This window comes from Rhineura floridana, chromosome 11, assembly GCF_030035675.1.
Source record: "Rhineura floridana isolate rRhiFlo1 chromosome 11, rRhiFlo1.hap2, whole genome shotgun sequence".
NCBI classification, from domain to species: domain Eukaryota; kingdom Metazoa; phylum Chordata; class Lepidosauria; order Squamata; family Rhineuridae; genus Rhineura; species Rhineura floridana.
Window position 1 is genome coordinate 39,304,230 of NC_084490.1, and position 17,318 is coordinate 39,321,547.

The following is a 17,318-nucleotide window of genomic DNA, read 5'->3' on the forward strand; positions in this document are numbered from 1 at the left end:
GTAGGGCAAGAAGCAGCAGCATAAGGATCCCTGATGTTTCAGAAACCTTTTTTAAAGTTTGCTTGGCCTCTTTGAAGCTGCCTGCTCTGTGGTTCCTACTAAAAACATGATGCTTTCCTCAGGTAGATCTAAGCAGTCAGCTTTGCATTTATTCCTGTCAACCCTCCTTATTTGGTGTGCAACTTTAGCTCTGTTAGGAAGGTTAGGCATGACCAGTTTGGGGCTTCTTCTGTTGGAAGAGCTAGCCTTTCATCAGTCTTTTGTCCCTCTCCAAGTGTTTCCTAACATTTTAGATACTCTAGTCCAAGGGCAAAGTGGTTTCCAAAAGTAAAAGTGGGAGGGAAAAGACTTAATATAAGCCCCTGATATGGTTTTTTGGGGGAGAAGAAGTCAATAGCTCATCCCTGAAAAAACAGAACAGCAGTTTTGAGTTCGATAACTTTATTTCATAGGGGAAGGGGGAATCATATACTAGTCTCTACTCCCATTTTCAAACAGCCTGAGGATGGTCCACAGCCCAAAGCAAGGTTCCCCTTTGACCAGCAGGGGGAGCTCTCACACTTTGTAAGCATGCCTTCTTTGGCCATAGAGGAACATTTCAAAAAGGCTCTCTGTCAGATGGGTGCAAATAGTGGGGTACCGTCACCCCTCTGTAAATTGCCGGTACAGTGACTCTAGTTGAGAATCGGTGAACTGAGGCACAAAGTGAATCTTGAGGATTTCAGAGAAACCCTCCTCCAATGCGGGTTCCACATACTTATTCCTGTCAAATAGAAATATAGTTAAGTGGTGTTTCAAAGATAGAGCCTATTTAGGACTCTAAATAGGTCCTTATCCTGGAACTAAATTAGTATTAACTGCATATAATTTTACTTGGCTGTGGTATTTTCATGATGCAAGAAGGAGACGGAAAGGAGTTTCAAGATGGAGTAGAGATAAAGGCCACAAGGAAGGGAGAGATATCTATCCCCACACAGTTAATTCATCTCCATGCTGAAGTTCAAAACAGGCTATTGTCCCCTTTGCCACACAACCATGAGAGCAAGTAACTTGCTTGTTTATATGTGCATAGCAAAACGACAATATATAGTTCTAATGCAAGAATACAATGCTGCTAAATTTGTAATAGGTGTATCTTTGCAATTCTACTCCAGGAGAGCTACAGTAGGGCCCCACTCATATGGCGGGTTATGTTCCAGACCCCCACCGAAAAGCAGAACTCATTCAATAGAATGGTGCCCAACACCCAAAAAACGCCGTAAAAGCAGAACAAGCGCCATATGAGTGGGGCCTTACTCTAATTGAAAGCTGCCGTATTAGCGGAACGCTGAAAAGCAGGGCCCTACTGTATTCTCCATTCTTCAGAGGACATGGACAAGGACCCAGCAAAAGGGGGGTGGCTGCCCAGAAACAGCACCTCCCACTCCACTGCAAGCTCTGCTCCCCTCCCCTCTCTAGGACATTCAGCAACTCACTTATAGCTGTTCAGGACAATATCGTTCACAGGCACATGCCCCTTTTCCGTCATTTCCCGAAACTGAAATGAAAAAGAAAGAGTGAGCTCTCTAGTCTTGTTGGGTGCTGCTGTCTTGAGCAAGACACGGCGATAGTCCCCTTTTGAGCAATCGGTTAATAAGGGAGCATGAAGAACTGCAGGAACCTGCTCCTGAGGCAGCCAGTTAAAGGCAGAAGTTCTTCCTACCGTGCATAGTTAACCTGGATATTGTGTTGGCTGGTAGGCTAAACAGCTTTCAAAAAGGACTGGATAAATTCATGAAGGATGCTCTGTGATTACTAGGCACAGGAGAAAAGCAGCTAGAAAACCAGGAAGGCACCCCTAACTGAACAAAAGAGGACTATTCTGAAACACATCAGGCCTGCATCAACCCTTTCCCCAAGCACTTGGTATTTCCTCCTCTCTTTTTTTCCTACTAGGTACAGTAGCCAAATGAACAGAGTTCACTTTCAGAGCACATGATACCTCCGACTGTCAGATGGGCGGATTAAGAATGCTGCACATCATTTCTGGGGGACAGGCAATTTATATACAGGCTGTTGAGTTAGAGCAGGGATGGAGTACCTTTTTCTGTGATGGGCAGGGCCAAACCCAAAAGTGGGTGTGCCCCCCCATCACTCACACGACCTTAGACTGAGGACAGCAGATACACCCCACTCCACCCCACCCCTGAGCTAGAGTGATCATGGTGTGCTGCCACCCTATCCCATAACTATTACCTGATGTGTTGATTTGAATCCAGCCATCTCACCTAAACCTCAGGGTAGCCTTTCCCAACCTTTGGGTCTAACTACAACTTCCATCAGTCCCAGACACATAGCTGATGGCCAGGAATAATAGGAACTTTAGCAACATCTGGGGATCCAAAGGTTGGGAAAGGCTATGTCTGAAGGGACATAAGGCCAACTCCCTGCTGAAGCTAAGCAAGGTCAGGTCTGATCAGTGCCTTGATGGGAGACCACCTGGGAACCATATGTAAGCTGCCTTGGGTTGCTGTCATGAAAAGCAAGGCAGGGTATAAATGTAATAATAATTAAAAAAGGCTGCCTCAGGTCATGTTCATTTGCTAAATGATTTAAATTAGCCAGCATGGCACCTGGCTCACAAAAGGTGGCTTGTTTAAGGGCTGCCAAACAAGGCAACATGTCTGTTGTAGCCCAACAATAATAGAGCACATCATCTCTCGGCAAATAACGGCCTTACAGTTTGGCTCATAAAGCTCATCAGCTGAGAAAGAAAATCCTTTTGCAATCTTGATTTATTTCTCTATAACTAGGGAGAAAGTGGAAGAATGGGAGAGGGAACGGGAGTTCAAACAGGTGACCTGCTCCCTCCGCTGGAGAAAAGGAGCCCAAACCCTTTCATAATCTTCATAATGGCTAAATACTCACTCTGTTGTTATGCTTGGCTTGTTCCAACGAGGTGGTAAAAAGGAAACACCGGCAGGAAACACCTGCTTCCTTGGCACACTCTATGTACCTGGTGGGGAAGAGGCATGATGGTTTTTCAGAGAACTCTGGATGCTCCATCTTACCGGGGTAGCAATGTAATCACGTGTGTTCACGGAAAAGGCCTCACCTGCGTCTCGATTCCAAGTCCGGATTGGTGTTGTCCACTGCTGCGCTCTTTCCTGCCTGCAGTGCAGCTTGGCACGTGGCCACGCACTTCTGCCACGATCCAAGTGTGTCCTGCAGGGAGGGAGGGAGGAGATATGTTTCAAACGCAGCACAATCCTAACCATGTCTCCTCAGAAATGAAGTCCCCTTGAATTCAATGGGGCTTACTTCCATGTAAGTGGGGTTAGGATTGCGGTCGTAGCCTCCTACTTACCCGGTTGGCATAGACATAACCAGCAGAGGCCAAGTATTGCTTCAAAAAAGTTGACTTGCCAGCTGGAGTGGGAGAAAAAAAAGGAAGTTGTTGGGTGTTAAAAGCTGGAGGCATAAACAGGGTAGAGCAGGGTTTTCCAGGCATTTTGGAGAGCCCAAGGGACAGCTGCAGCACCATAGGCCTTGCTCAAATGTCCCTGCGTTAAACACAATTTCATTCAGCTGCCCTCTGCCATCCTTGCAACATCCCTGATTATCATCCTTTTCTCTCTGGATTTGCCAACCTATCTGCCTAATGGCGGTTGGTGCCCACCAGAGGAAGGAGCCAAAGAGGCAGCTTCAGCCTCAGGCCCCCCTGCTCCTTCTGGAGAATCCACCCTTGTCAGGAAATGTGACTTATTTCAGAGTTCTACTGCTGTGTAGCATAAACTCCTCCAGCAAAAGTAGAACGTCCATGATGGCTGTGCTCGACCGCCATTGTCAAAGGCTTCTGAATACCAGTTGCTGGAAACCACAGGAGGGGAGAGGGCTGTTGTGCTGAAGTCCTGCTTGTGGGCTTCCCCATGGCATCTGGTTGGCCACTGCGAGAACGGGATGCTGGATTATGGTGCACCATTGGCCTGATCTGGCAGGGCTCTCCTTACACTCAGCCTAATTTCCCCAGCCTTTTGGCTAACCAAGGGAGAACAAAGCTTGAAGAATAGTTGTGGGTGAAGCTGGCTCTGGCTTTAGCATGCAAAAAGCCAAACAGAAACCCTGAGCTCCTATCAGGAATTGGGTTCGAAAGCCTAAAGAAACTTCCCAGGGAAGGGCATCAGGTTTCATTGGATTTGGCACCTATCTCGAAACTGGAGGAAGGGCTAACCTTTTGCTCACCACTCTTCTCCCACTGATTTAAAAAAAGAAAAAGCACTGCATTTTGGAAATGGAACCTGGAGAAGAGTGTGAGTGGTCACTCACCAGCAGGGAAGCCGACAGCCACAACCAGCTCTGGGGAGGGCGAGGTCAGGCAAGCATCTGGGGGATCGTACAGCTTTGCCTTGGGGTCCAGTGCCCGCTGTGTTGGGGGAAGGGGAATGACAATAAGTACATTTGTTAATATAATAATAATAAAAAATATATAGACTCAGATGCTGTATATAATACTATTATGATTGTGCCCATTAAGTGGTTGCCAGACTCCTTGCTTTTGCAGTCTGCCAGATCTCACTGGGCTCAATTTCAGTGGGTAGGGAAAGCACACATTTTAACAGGAATAAAGACATTAAAATCGTGTGAAAATGTACAACTGTGGAAGAATTACATATAGGTTTTCTAGGCTAAATTTCACAAATGTTGGCTCAAAAGCTGTTCCACTGACTAGCAGGCAAGCCCATTTCATGGCCACAGTTTAAGATGTGCTTCTGGTGCCACCACCCACACAGCTTTCCTTTTTTAAACAGTGCTCTGAGTAGGCAGATGACATTCTGGCACGCAACGTATTTTTGCATTCAGCTTCCCACAAGTCTTGGAAGTGGGACACCACACACTGCATTTATGCAGCAACAGGCAAACCTTTTCAGCAACTTCCTCCAGAAGCACATACAGGGATTCTTTTGGGCAGGAAATATACCCCCACTTGTCCTCCATAAAGAGGGCCCAGACTCAGTAATGCTTTGAAATGGGGATGCCTTAGAGCAAGGGCAGGGAACCTGTAGCTCTCCATATGTTGTTGGACTACAACTCTCTTCGCTGACCATGGGCCCTGCTGGCTAGGGGTGATGGGAGTTGCAGTCCAATAAATATCTGGAATGCCAGAGGTTCCCGACTGCAGGACTAAGAAATAGCTGGGGATCATCAGAATTTCCCAATTTGAACCTCACCTCTGCCGCGAACTCATTAGGTGGTCCTAGGCAAGACTTTCTCACACTCAAATCACCCCCACCCCCATCAACCTGCAATTTGGATAATAATACTTGCTTACCTGATAAGGCAGTTTTATAGACTACAAAAGAAGACATGTGAATCCTCAAAAAATGAAGCCCAACTCTATGTGAATGGAATCTGAAGGGACCCAGCTTTACAAGACATTTGAAAAAATTACTCACCGGATCAAAGTTGGGGAGTGCAAAGAGTGCCTCCTTCCAGCCCAAGAAATACTCTTCTGGGGTGCGGAAAGGAAGCCCAGCATTCAGTGCAAACTGTGAGGATGGACAGAAGGAGAGCCGTTAATGTGGGGGAAGGAGCCAGAAGTGTGAGCAGATGAGAACTGCTTGTACTCTTGGCATCCAGAACGCACACGTTCCATGGCCAAAACAAAGTACATAAAGTACGTGCAATTTGCATCTTACCCTGTTCATCTTGTATGATTTGCTTCTAAATTTTCCTAAGAATTTGTATCTAGGACTGGGAAATTCAAATAGTAAAAACAGATGACTCCAGATAGGTGGACCACAAGGACAGTGACCACACAGAAGGGATAAGGTAGGCACTGAAGTACTTAGCTTCTCTTCTTAATCCCCTGCTGACTTCTGAGGCTTCCCTGCCTACACATTTTGCATTTTTCCCCTGCAGCATGAGGGTTAGTGACTTGTTTTAAAAAGAGAAAGCCAGCATCCTCAGGCTGCTGAGTTCCATACCAAATGAAATGCATCACTATGTCTTTGAAAAGCTTGCCTACATTTGGTGTAGAAGACATCTGGCCCTGCTTCTATCTGTCAAAGTACCCAGGCAGGCGGTGGCTTAAGTATGCTGGCTGGCAATTGGCTGCTGGACTCTCTGCAGGCTGCCAACGTCAGCCAAGACCTTTGTGTATAAAGCACATCAGCATAGCTTCCCTGCCCCATTTCACAGCTCAAATGCTTCATTACAGGCTCCTCTTCCTCTCTGCTCATACAGCCAAAATATTCCTAAGATCTCCAACTGCTTTTCCCCACCTCTGCCAGTTTAAAAACTGGAAAACAGCACGCAAATCAGTTATGCAACTACAGGGGTTGATGTGATTTCCATTAACTCAGGAAAGAATTTGGGCAAAATTCAAAATAGAATTGCATGAGTTTATTCTGGTTCTAACGTTCAGGTTTCCAAACTGTTTGTGGTATTTGAAGACGATGAGAAGGTGACAGAAGGAGAAAGTGAGAGATAAAAGGCATGATTCTTTCAGATTCATTGGACGACTTTTAAACTTTGCCACCTTGAACCTTAGAAGGAAAAGCGGGATATAAATGTTTTAATAAAATACACAAATTAAGCTTGCTTTTAATTTTAAAAAATCTTGAGTGCTAGAAACTTGCTTTTGATTAAAATGTGATTTTTTCTAAGGATGTTAGAGAGCAGGTTCTTAGTTTCTGTAGCAAAGCCATGGATACAGGGTACAGCGAAATCCTGCAAGTACACATCCATGGCAACAATCTCATCATGTAAAAATCTCATCTCATCACGTAAAAGCAGGAGGGACTGTTTAGATACCACTGACAACCAGGTTGATGGCAACAGTGTTGGAAGATGAGGGGGAGAAAAGTGGACACCAAACCAGATTAGCTGCTTCTAAAGTGACTAAATGTTAAGTTTTGTGGTTAAGAAAGGCTGCAGGAGGCAACAGGGATGCATTTGTTGCATACCAGGCGATCGCTGCAAGAGAAATCCTTCTTCTTATGCCCTGGGGCCCAGTTTGGTGGACGCCCAGCTGCATCTATGGAGGGAAAAAGCAGAGGTGAACACATCCATTACTACAAGGTGGGAAACAAATGATCTGTGGCAGATCCTTGCTAACATCCAGGACCATGTAAATTTGGGGCATAGAGAAGTATAGAAAGGACTTCACCTCCAACAAGATGTGCAAAACTGAAACTGATTTTCTCTCGCACCAAAGGAAGGTTCTAAGTGCATCATGCCCCCACCCTTCTATTATACTTTGAATGGCATCCATAACTGCTAGGGTGGGGAGCCTATGGCCCTTTGCCTAATGTCATGTGGCCCTGAGTGCCTTCTTGCTCTCCAGACTGCCTGTTTAGGAATTGCTTCGTAGAGACAGGATGGGCTAGCAGAGAGAGAGAGAGAGAGAGACAGAGAGACAGAGAGAGACAGAGAGAGAGAGAGAGAGAGAGAGAGAGAGAGTCTCTCTCTTTCTCTCTCTCCCCCCCTCCCACTTTTGGCTCTGTCTTTACACACCACTAGCTGTGGCCCCTAATAGACTATTTCCTGTGCATCAACAGGATTTTATAGCAAAAAAGTTCCCCACCCTAACCCTAGTGCTTGACTCACCGCCAACATAGATGCTTTGTTGCAAAGACACTGCTAGGCCACAGTTTGCCTTGGAAAAAAGTTGGGTCAGGGGAGATGAGAGTCAAAACCTGCAGCGACACAGACCTTTCTCTTCACCCCCCTTCCTCTCCCCCTACTACCCTGGTACCTTCTTGCACAGATGATCCCACATGCCAAGAACAGGTTTGCGGTAGATGCCAGAGCCCGTGGCCACAAAGACCTGTCAGGAAAGAAGGGCAGAGGGGGTGACAGACACAGTTGGCGCTGTGTCCCATACTTGTTAAAATAAAGCTGCTCAATTAAAAGACTTCTCATCAGCTGCCAATGCAGAAGAGGAATTACTTGCACGCATTTCCCAAAGGAGGTTGCTTAGAAAACTTTTCCTAAGGATTTAGGACTAAGTGCGCGTATTTGAAAAAGGCTTAGCGGTCAAAAGGGATCTATAACCAGTCGTTCTGTAGCAGTATTCTTTGTTGTGTGTGTTTGTTGAGTACATTACAAGTATATTTTCATATTTGTGGGTCTTATCGCTGACTGTGTTTGATTTATTTATTGGTGGCATTTTTAATCACGCCTTTTCTTCATCGATAAAACATCTCTAGGCCAAAGTCTCATCGCCTGGGGGTGTCTCTATTGACATCTGGGACATCTGGTTGAACCCCACTCTGTGTCTGACGGATGATGAGGGGGTGGGGACACACACATAAAAAACTTGCTGGCGAATGCGAACCTGGAACATTTCAGCAGCACATTCAATTATTTTGGATTTCGGTATTGCCTTTTATCTTTCCAAATGGATGCAAATCTATACTAACTGCAGGAGAATATCAGGTGGAATGGTTGGCTGGGGATGGAGAAAACATCTCTCTTGGCAATTAGGCTTAGAAATAAAGATCCCATTCCTAAGCCTAATTGCCACTTTGGGCGTGGGGGAAGTAGAGAAGAAAGAGGGAGAGAGAAAAGAGAGAGAGAGAAGGGGAGAGGTTTAACTCTGTGTGCGGATGCTGGGGAGAGCATGTGGATGCATGCATCTCTGCAAATGGGAACGTGGAGCTCCCTCCCAACTGAGATTAGACAGGCACCCTCCTTGCTGAACTGCAGGTGCATGACTTTCTTATTTCAGCAGGCATTTTAAGCTAGCGTTTGGGTTCCTGCTTGTTTTGTGAAGATTTTATTATTTTATTCTGTATAGTTTATTTTATGTACAGCACTTGCAAATGCTAATGATTGAACGGTACGTAAATGTCTCAAATCAATAAACAAAGAAGCGTGTGCATGGCTTTGGCCCTGCCAACTGCTGGCATACGGCACCTGGGAAGTGACCCACAAGGCCCCTTGGACTGAAAAAAGTCCCCTATCCCTGTTTTAAATCTTTGAGGAGGGCCCCCCACATGCATGCACACACACACACACACACAGAGACAACCAGCCTTTTTGATTCTGCATGCAGTGCTTAAAAAGACTATACAATATAATAATCATTTCCCTGGCCCTGCAACAGGCATCCAAGGCCAGCATTCCCTGCCACTCAAACTTTCAAGCAACAGCACCCTGGACAGCTCCTTGAAAGTTTGGACTAACATCCGGAGCGGATTCCACTGCCCCGCTGACATGGAGCCACCAGCTGCCACTGATTCTGGGGGACACATCGCTGGCCTCCTCCTCCCCCTCACGCCCAACTCACCTGCAGTGGGACACCAAGCCGCTCAATCACGGCTTCCGCCTTGGCTTTGAAAACTTCGGGCCTGAGGCGCCCACGGCTGATGCCCAACTGGTTGGTAAAGATCACAACCTGGTGATGGGGGAGAGAGAAGACCGCAGCAATGAGGAGGGGTGAGTGGACGGGAAACTGGGGTGAGCAAAGTGACCTGAGGAAAAAGCATACCTTGTATCCCTCACTCTGAAGCTGCTTCAGCTTGCGGGGTACCTCGGGGTACAGGATTCTGTAACAGAGAAAGGGGTTAAGGCCAATTCTTGAGTGTGTTCCCCCTACCCCAGGGAGCCTGTGGCCTTCCAGATGTTGTAGGATTCCAGCTCGCATCAGCCCCAGCCAGCATGGCCAATGGTCAGGGATGATGGGAGTTGTAGTCCAACATCATCTGGAGAGTCACAGGTCCCTATCTTGTCCCGATATGGGCAGAATGCTACTGTTGATAATATTAGAGAAAGCATGTGAAACACAAAGCTGAAACAGCAGCACAGAGCCCAGTTTCAAACCCCTTTGTTACAGGAAGTAAGCTGTCACTCTTCTCATGTTATATTGGAAGTTTTCCCTGTATGAGTAGGGCTATCCTCCATTTATTGATCTATTTATTATATTTCTTAGTCTGACCTTCCTCCCGGGCACTCAAAGCAGTGTACACAGTTCTCTTCTCAACCTACTATCCTCACAACAACCCAGGGCAAGGAAAAATGACTAGCCCAAGGTCACCCAGTGGATTTCATGGTTGAATAGGGACTTGACCACAGGTCTCCCCGCTCCTACCCTGGAACTCTAACCACTGTTACCACTGCCTCTCTTTTATTTGTTACATTTTCCCAACCCTTCCTCCAAGCAGCCCTGGATGGCATACACAGTGGCTTGCCTCCCCCAACTCTTACAATAGCCTTGGAGAGGTACGTTGGGCTGAGCAAGTGATTAACGCAATGAGTTTCATGGTCAAATGGGTATGTGAACTCAGATCTCCCCACTAGTCCAACAGAGTCTTCCACCAAACCACAATGGCCACCTGTAATCCCCTCCCATCCATCACCACCTCCCTGGCACTTAGCCTTGCACTCACCTCCAGTCATCAGGGCTTGTAGGAAACACTTTCCCAGACTGTGTAGTGATGATGGTTCCATCCAGATCAAAACCTGCCACCTGGACAAAGAGGCAGCAAGGGGTCAGAGCCAGGGGACCATCTAGCCTGGCATCAAGCCTCACCTCCCAACCATCTCAAAACTATGAGCCCCCAAAGCAACACCGCTTCCCCACTTCCTGGCTTAGAGTACTCCTACAAGATCTCTTAGGCAAGTCTGCTGTCAAAGGTTGCAGGACAACCACAAATTGCAACTTTCTGCAAGCCCTTTGCAGTGCAGATACCACCTGCCAATGCTGGAGACCATGAAGGTGTGCAGCAAGGGAGGGGGGGGTTGTAAGTATGCGGTATCCCACAAATCTGCACCGCCTCTTTAAAGATGATGTCTGTGCACTGCCTGGAATTATGATTGCCTAGGAGGACCTGAAGCTGGGGCTGCTTTTGATGACAAGAGGAAATTATGTACTCAGTAACAGAACTGGGTCCAGGGCTAAATCTGCTTCATAGCCCCTTGATGTGACAGTTTCTGGGAGTTGGGGTGGGTGGAGTGGGTGACAGATAGCAGGCTTTGCCCTCTCCCAACAGTGATGCCATCACAGTGCTTTTACTTTGTCCCACAGAACTCTGTGGCAGCCACTGACAACTGAAACTGTGATGGCTCCACCCCTTATCATCATAGCCCACCCTGGGTTCTGTTTCATAGCCGCGCTACCATGTAACTTGGCCTACGCCTTTTATTTACTTAGACCTAATCAAGCCAGTCTACATGGCTCTCCAATCCCCACCTCCCATTTTATCCTCACAACAACCCTCTGAGGTAGGTTAGGCTAAGAGAGAGTGACTGGCCTGAGTGGGGATCTGAACGTGGGTCTGACACACTAACCATCACACCACGCTGACTCTCAGCAGAATGAGGTGTAAATGAGGTCTTTTGGGGGTTTTAAAGACTGGATTGCACCACTTCAAACTCCAAATGGAAGATCACGTCTTTGAACGCCTCCTTGCATTCTGTGTTTGATTTTACTTGCAAGGAGTTTTTATGTGGGTTAAAAAGGGCACGCACACGCTCACACACACCAGCAGTCTGAAGTGGCACTGTCCAATCTCCCATCCTATGTAGGCCAGGGCAAAGAGAGAGAATGTAGAGAACTGGCTATTCTAAGTTCACTAAAATTTCTTTCGTACTGTCTCTGTACTTACAGTTTCAGACAATTCACCCAAATATTACATTACAAAGGGGCAATTTCCCTAAACCAGCCTTTCCCAACCTGTCACCCTCCACATGTTTTGGACTACAGCTCCCATCAGCCTCAGCCAGTACGTGTCCCTAAATATTCCTTACATAGCCCCCAAAGAAGCAGTGCCCTCCTCAGAACAACAGGCTACAGGTCTTACTCTGGTGCTAGGCACCACCCCTTTCTTCGTGAAGACCAAGAGCTTGCCATGGTCCTCCCAGAAGTCATGGGGCTGGGGGGCCAGCTGCGAGAAGGGTTGCTGGGGAGGCTGTTGTGTCTGCTCTGCTTGAGCTGCCGTCTCCTGCAGCTGCTTCAGTTTCTCAACTACTGAAGGGTTCACGTCATCATCTTCTTCCTCATCCTCAGAAGAGGAGGAGGTCTTGGGGCGCTTGGCTGGCTGGGCTTTGCTCTCCTCCTCCTCCTCATTCAGAGGGCGTCTGGGGCTGAAGAACTCCAGCAGGGTTTTCTTTGGGGAGCGGGAATCTTCCTCAAAGCGGATGCGATATGGATAGAGTCCATTCACCAAGCACAGAGTCTCTCCCTCCTGGAGCGTCGTGCTGTCCCCACAACGCAAGTGTATCTCCTCCACCGACGTGGGGTTCACCCCTCGCTGCCAACACATGAAAAACATGAGGGGCTCCAGCCCAGAGGACCACTTGCAACCAGAGGCCTAGGAGCAGCTGCTTCCCCACTCCTAATCAAGAGGGCTCCCATTTGAAGTAGAGCCACCCCGGTTCAGAGCTGGCACCTTCTGGACGTTCCCCATCTTACCTGCGTGACTCGAACAGATCTATAGGCATAATTTGCCAGCAACTCCACTGTGAGAGAAGAGAAAGGGAAAACAGGGCTCATTAGATCTCAAGGCACGTCAAGAAAACCCAAATCTCACCACACAGAATCCATCTCCAACACGAGAGGCGTTCAGGAGGCAGCTGGACAGCCACCTGTCAGGTATGCACTGAGCAAGGGGTTGGACTCGATGGCCTAATAGGCCCCTTCCAACTCTACTGTTCTGATTCTAACCAGGCAGAGTATGACAATTCATAACACTAAACCGGAAGTGGCAATGGTGAGTATTTTTTAAATTAAAAAAAGGGGCTGGCGAGAGACGCAAAAGGAGGGAAGAGAAAATGGAGGGAGTTAAAAAAAAAACAGGAGCAAGAAACTGGAAGAAAACAATGGAAAGTCAAGAAAGATGAAAGCTCCCACTGAAAAAAAAGCAAAAATTGGGGAAAGGAAGGCACATAAAACAAAGGCAGCAGCCAGAATTCTGCTGGCAAAGGAACTTTTCCCTGCCTCTGCCTGTCTCCTCCTGACAGGAATTCCATTTCACACATTCTGGGGGATGGGTGAGGGGAGGCAGCTAACTGGCTGGATCACCAGCTCAGAGGGAACGGGGTGGTGCAGTGTGTATGGGGGGGAGAGTGTGTGTTATCACTGCTCCTCTTATGTGCGGCCTGAGCAAACAGGCTCACTTTGCCCAGTGGTGGGGCCAACGCAGGTGGCTGAAAAGGCAAGCACAGGCAGCAGGGAAGGCAGCATTTCTAGAAGCAGCATGGGAAAAGCAGTGATTATTTATTTATTTAAAAGCATTTATATACCACTCAGTATTTCAAATATCTCACTTGTATCCTGCTTTTCTTCTAAGAATCTCAGGGCAGAGTATGTGGATCTTTCTCCTCACAACAACTCTGTTGTAGGCAGAGAAATCATGATTGGTCCAAGTTCACCGCAGAATTTCATGGCTCAGCAGCGATTTGAGTCTGGGCCTCCAGCACGGTGGACACTTACAACACACTGGCTCTCTGTAGCTTACTCAAGCCTGGAAATTTTTGCAGCTATTTTTTCCCAGCAGCTGGGAGAATAGGAGGTGTTCGGTTCAGTAATTTGTACCTGCATTCACATCTGTCATCATTCTGTAGCTCCTACAGAACAGCAGACACTAAACAAGTGGGGTGGATATCAAGCAGAATGACAGAAAGACTCAAGCTTTGGATGAGGTTTGAGCACCATCAGAAACATCACTAGAAAGAGTTCTAGGAAAGTAGAGAGTTACTAAAAAAGTAGTGCAGGCTTTTGAGCCGCTTGAGTTGGTCACACATCCCAAGTCTAAAGATACTCTTTCTCTCTACAGGCCACATCCCTCACCAGCTCTCCTTTGCACCCTCCTTGAGTGTTTTTGCCTGGCAGGAATCTGCTCTTTGATCATGCTTGCCTAGATGTAGGAAAGAGAAGGGGTGTGAGTATGTGTCGAAACTAGCCTATAGTTAAAATGTACACTTGTTGCACTGCCCATTTTTGCATCTGGCTCCACTTCCCACTCGCATGTGGACTCTGGAAGATTGCCCAGAAGGGAATTTAGCCTCTGGTATGAAAAAGATTCCCTATTCCTGTCTAAGAGTGACCCAGTCAAAGAGATTGTCAGGGAGGAGAAATCTGGCAAATGCAACACAAAGAATCCCAGAACATTTGAGGTTAGGCTGGACACAATGCAAGGAGGTCTCTGAGTTTTATATATGTGTGGGCGCGCTAGGATTTTTTTATTCCTAAGAAAAGAAAAAATTACTCACCTTGTGTGCGAGAGCATTTCTTATCAGTGACAAGTGTCTCAGGTCCCCTGCCCAGAACCACAGTCGCACCATCAGGCAAAATAACTGGATCGTGTCGCTTGTCTTGGCTGATGAGGAGGCACCGCATGGCACTGGGCAGCCTGCAAATGAAAAGGGATGGTTAAAAATAGGCTCACACAAATCTTTCCTTTGCCTCTTTTGGTGCACAGGACAGTTTTCAAAGATTTTTCTCTATCTTCAGGGGACTAGAAGTTCCTCATCTTCCAAAGGATAGTAGATCCCATCAAAATGGAAGACAAATAAGTTTGGACCCTGAACTCTGGAAGAGGGGCAGGGCTATATTAGGGAAAGGAAACTTTCATTCTAAGAGATCATAAATTGAGGGAAAGAAGGTAAAGTAGATTGGTGAAACAAAAACAGAGGTACATGTGGAGAAACCGACTGCTCTTTGTAAGAACTGTCCTAAAGGGGGATTAAGGAGAGGAAATGCAAATTGCTAAATCCCACTATTTTATAAGCAAACATGTATTAAATTTTGAGCAGTGCCAGAGTGTAGAAGAGAGGAACATAACTGCATAACCTCTAATGGATTTGTGTGTTAGGTATTTTTGTTTAGAAAGCTGACCTCACAAGTAGCAAAATTGTACCCCATTGAAATGCGTCTGAAATGGTAGTATGCGAACAGGAGTCTGTAAGCTGGTACCTTATAAGGCCTCCCCCCTTAATAAGCATGGGCTAGTACTCAAAAAACGTTAGGCTTGTAGTTCCGAAGATCACCACCCTGTTGTTACTGTGCCCAGCAGAAGAAATGAAGACCTTCCCTAATTTAGGAAGCGCTTCCTCAACAAAAAGTCTGAATGATGCTAGTAAGCCTTTTTTGCCAAACCCTAACCGGAAGTGGGTTTAACACACCACCCGGACCAACAAAGTTAAAACGACCCGGGCTCGGTCAAACGTCGGAGAACGTTGCCCAGATCCGCAAACCACATGCTGGCGAACATAGAGATAGAAACGTTAGAGTAACACACACTCCAAACCTCCGGGAAAATGCGAAAGCCGCCATTGCCCGATTCTTTATGGACGCACAGTGGCGTCACTCTAACTTTTGGCACCTCTATGGTGAAAAACCAAATTCATTTTTACAACGAAAGTGCCAAAAAAAAAAAAAAGCGGCGCGGTGTGGCTGAGGCTGCCAATACTTCCTATTCATACCTACCTAGGCGTACGTATCATTGAACACAGAGGGATTTCCGGGGAGGGGAGAATGTATAGGTTTACATAGAGTTTTGCCTTAGAGTGACATAGCCACTTTGCGAACTAGAGATTTCGTCATTTATTTTTTATTATTAATTTTTTATTTATTTTATTTATTACATTTATATCCCGCCCTTCCTCCCAGAAAGAAGAAAGTTCATTTTGACGCTATTTTTTCTTGGTCTCCCGGGGAGAAAATAACAGAGAGAGAAGTCCAGGGATTCCACATACGCTAGGGCAGCCTTTCCCAACTAGTGGGCTACCAGTTGTTGTTGGACCACAACTCCCATCAGCCTCAGCCAGCATTGCCAATGGTCAGGAAAGATGGGAATTGTGATCCAACAACATCTGGTGGCCCACTAGTTGGGAAAGGCTGCCCTAGAGTATGTGTGTGATGGGACAGCTGCATGTGCTCACTGCTCTCCCCACCACCTCCACCAACAAAAGACAGCAGAAATGACAGGCTTTTCTGCTTCGTGTTGTCTCGATTTAGGGTTAAGTTTCACGTGGAAAATGATATAAAAAAGTTTTTAAGCGTTTAAAAAATTACTCTGCCACTGCAAATTCCAACGTGAAGCCATTGTTTTTATACCCATATTGCAGATGCGGGGGGCAGAGGCACTGTAGGTGAAAACAGCCTGGCTTACGACAGCCCCGCAGAGGCGTCCAGAGTGCCAGAAAGGGAGACTGACAGCGCAAACCTGTGCATGTCTACTCAGAAGTCTCATTGGTTTGAATGGAGTTTATTTCCTGATAAGTGTACATAGGACTGTAAGCTGACAGCCATATACGACAATCCTGCAGTGCAGACCACTGTTGTTATCCAGACTGGCTTCCAGCATTTTTTAGAGAAATGCAGTGTATGGGGAGGGGCTGTGCAGTTGATCGCAGCGGCGGCGGTAGGAGCAGAAATAATAAAAGCAACCATTTCCCTACAGGTCTTTTTTGCGATTAAAATTACTTCTCTGCAGCGACAGGAGTCCTATTTTCTTCCCAGATATGGAAAAGCAGAGGGTGTGTGTGTGTGTAAATCTGATCGTAAAAACATCCTGTAGGATCAGGATTAAAAAGCCTTTTCCCCACCGCTACTGTGATTAACCTTGCAGCCCACACCACCACTATCACCACCGCATCCGTTCTCTTAAACGTACACATAGTTCAAACAACTGTGTGTAACTTGAGTCTCAGTGGCTGTTAAATAGTGCTTAATGTCGATGACTGGTTCGGATTTTCCGCCAAAAATAATCCACCCCAAAACACGCCTGAGTCAGCAGGAAAAAAGGTCAGTTCAGTTAAATTGCCGCCTCGGACCCCCTTACATTACTCGACTTGAAGGCACATAACAACAACAACAAGCCTCGTGCTCCGTCGCCCTAGAGAAGCATCACACAACCTTTCCAAATTAACCCGAAAGCTTGTTAGTGTGGCTGTTACTCTAAAACTTTTCTATCTCTGCGGTTTGGCTTATAGAATAGTACTTCCATGAAGCACGTGGCAACAGCGTTCCGTTGCTGCACGCTAAGCCTTACGAAAACGTTCCGGCAGTTTTGATTCCTTGAATGGTCGTGAATGGGGACGCTGTGGTAGCGGAATCAATGAAAACGACTCTTCCCTGGCAGTCCTAGAAGAATCCACTCCAGTGGAAAGGGCAAGATGGCGAAATAGCACGTTGTTGTTGTTGTTATTTCTAGTCCAATTTAAAATGCCTTGCCTTGTTTCTTCTACACAGAAACAGGCCAGTAAAGCATCAGACAAGTATAAAAGCAGTTTCCTAATAATTCCTAATTAACCAAGAAAGCATCTGGAACCAGAAAAACGTTCTGTATGGAGACGATAAAAATGCTACAAAAGCACAAGACAAAATAGGACCA

General features: G+C 46.6%; 1 protein-coding gene across 2 annotated transcripts; it reads right to left on the reverse strand.

The window, feature by feature from the left end:
• Positions 1 to 424: 424 nt before the first annotated feature.
• PNKP (polynucleotide kinase 3'-phosphatase) lies at positions 425 to 15,198 on the reverse strand. Of its 2 annotated transcripts, none has more exons than XM_061588632.1 (17): positions 14,897 to 15,198; positions 14,194 to 14,333; positions 12,395 to 12,441; positions 11,784 to 12,233; positions 10,371 to 10,450; positions 9,473 to 9,530; positions 9,272 to 9,379; positions 7,736 to 7,807; positions 7,588 to 7,636; positions 6,945 to 7,015; positions 5,433 to 5,525; positions 4,306 to 4,402; positions 3,347 to 3,408; positions 3,095 to 3,204; positions 2,908 to 2,995; positions 1,476 to 1,537; positions 425 to 763 (listed from the first exon to the last, which is right to left on the reverse strand). In XM_061588632.1, exons 1-17 carry the CDS (start codon positions 14,923 to 14,925, stop codon positions 643 to 645), a joined length of 1,737 nt encoding a protein of 578 aa, XP_061444616.1. In that variant the 5' UTR covers positions 14,926 to 15,198; the 3' UTR covers positions 425 to 642. The 2 variants fall into 2 exon arrangements, with proteins under 2 accessions (XP_061444616.1, XP_061444615.1); XM_061588631.1 differs by having other exon boundaries at positions 14,819 to 15,198.
• Positions 15,199 to 17,318: the final 2,120 nt, after the last annotated feature.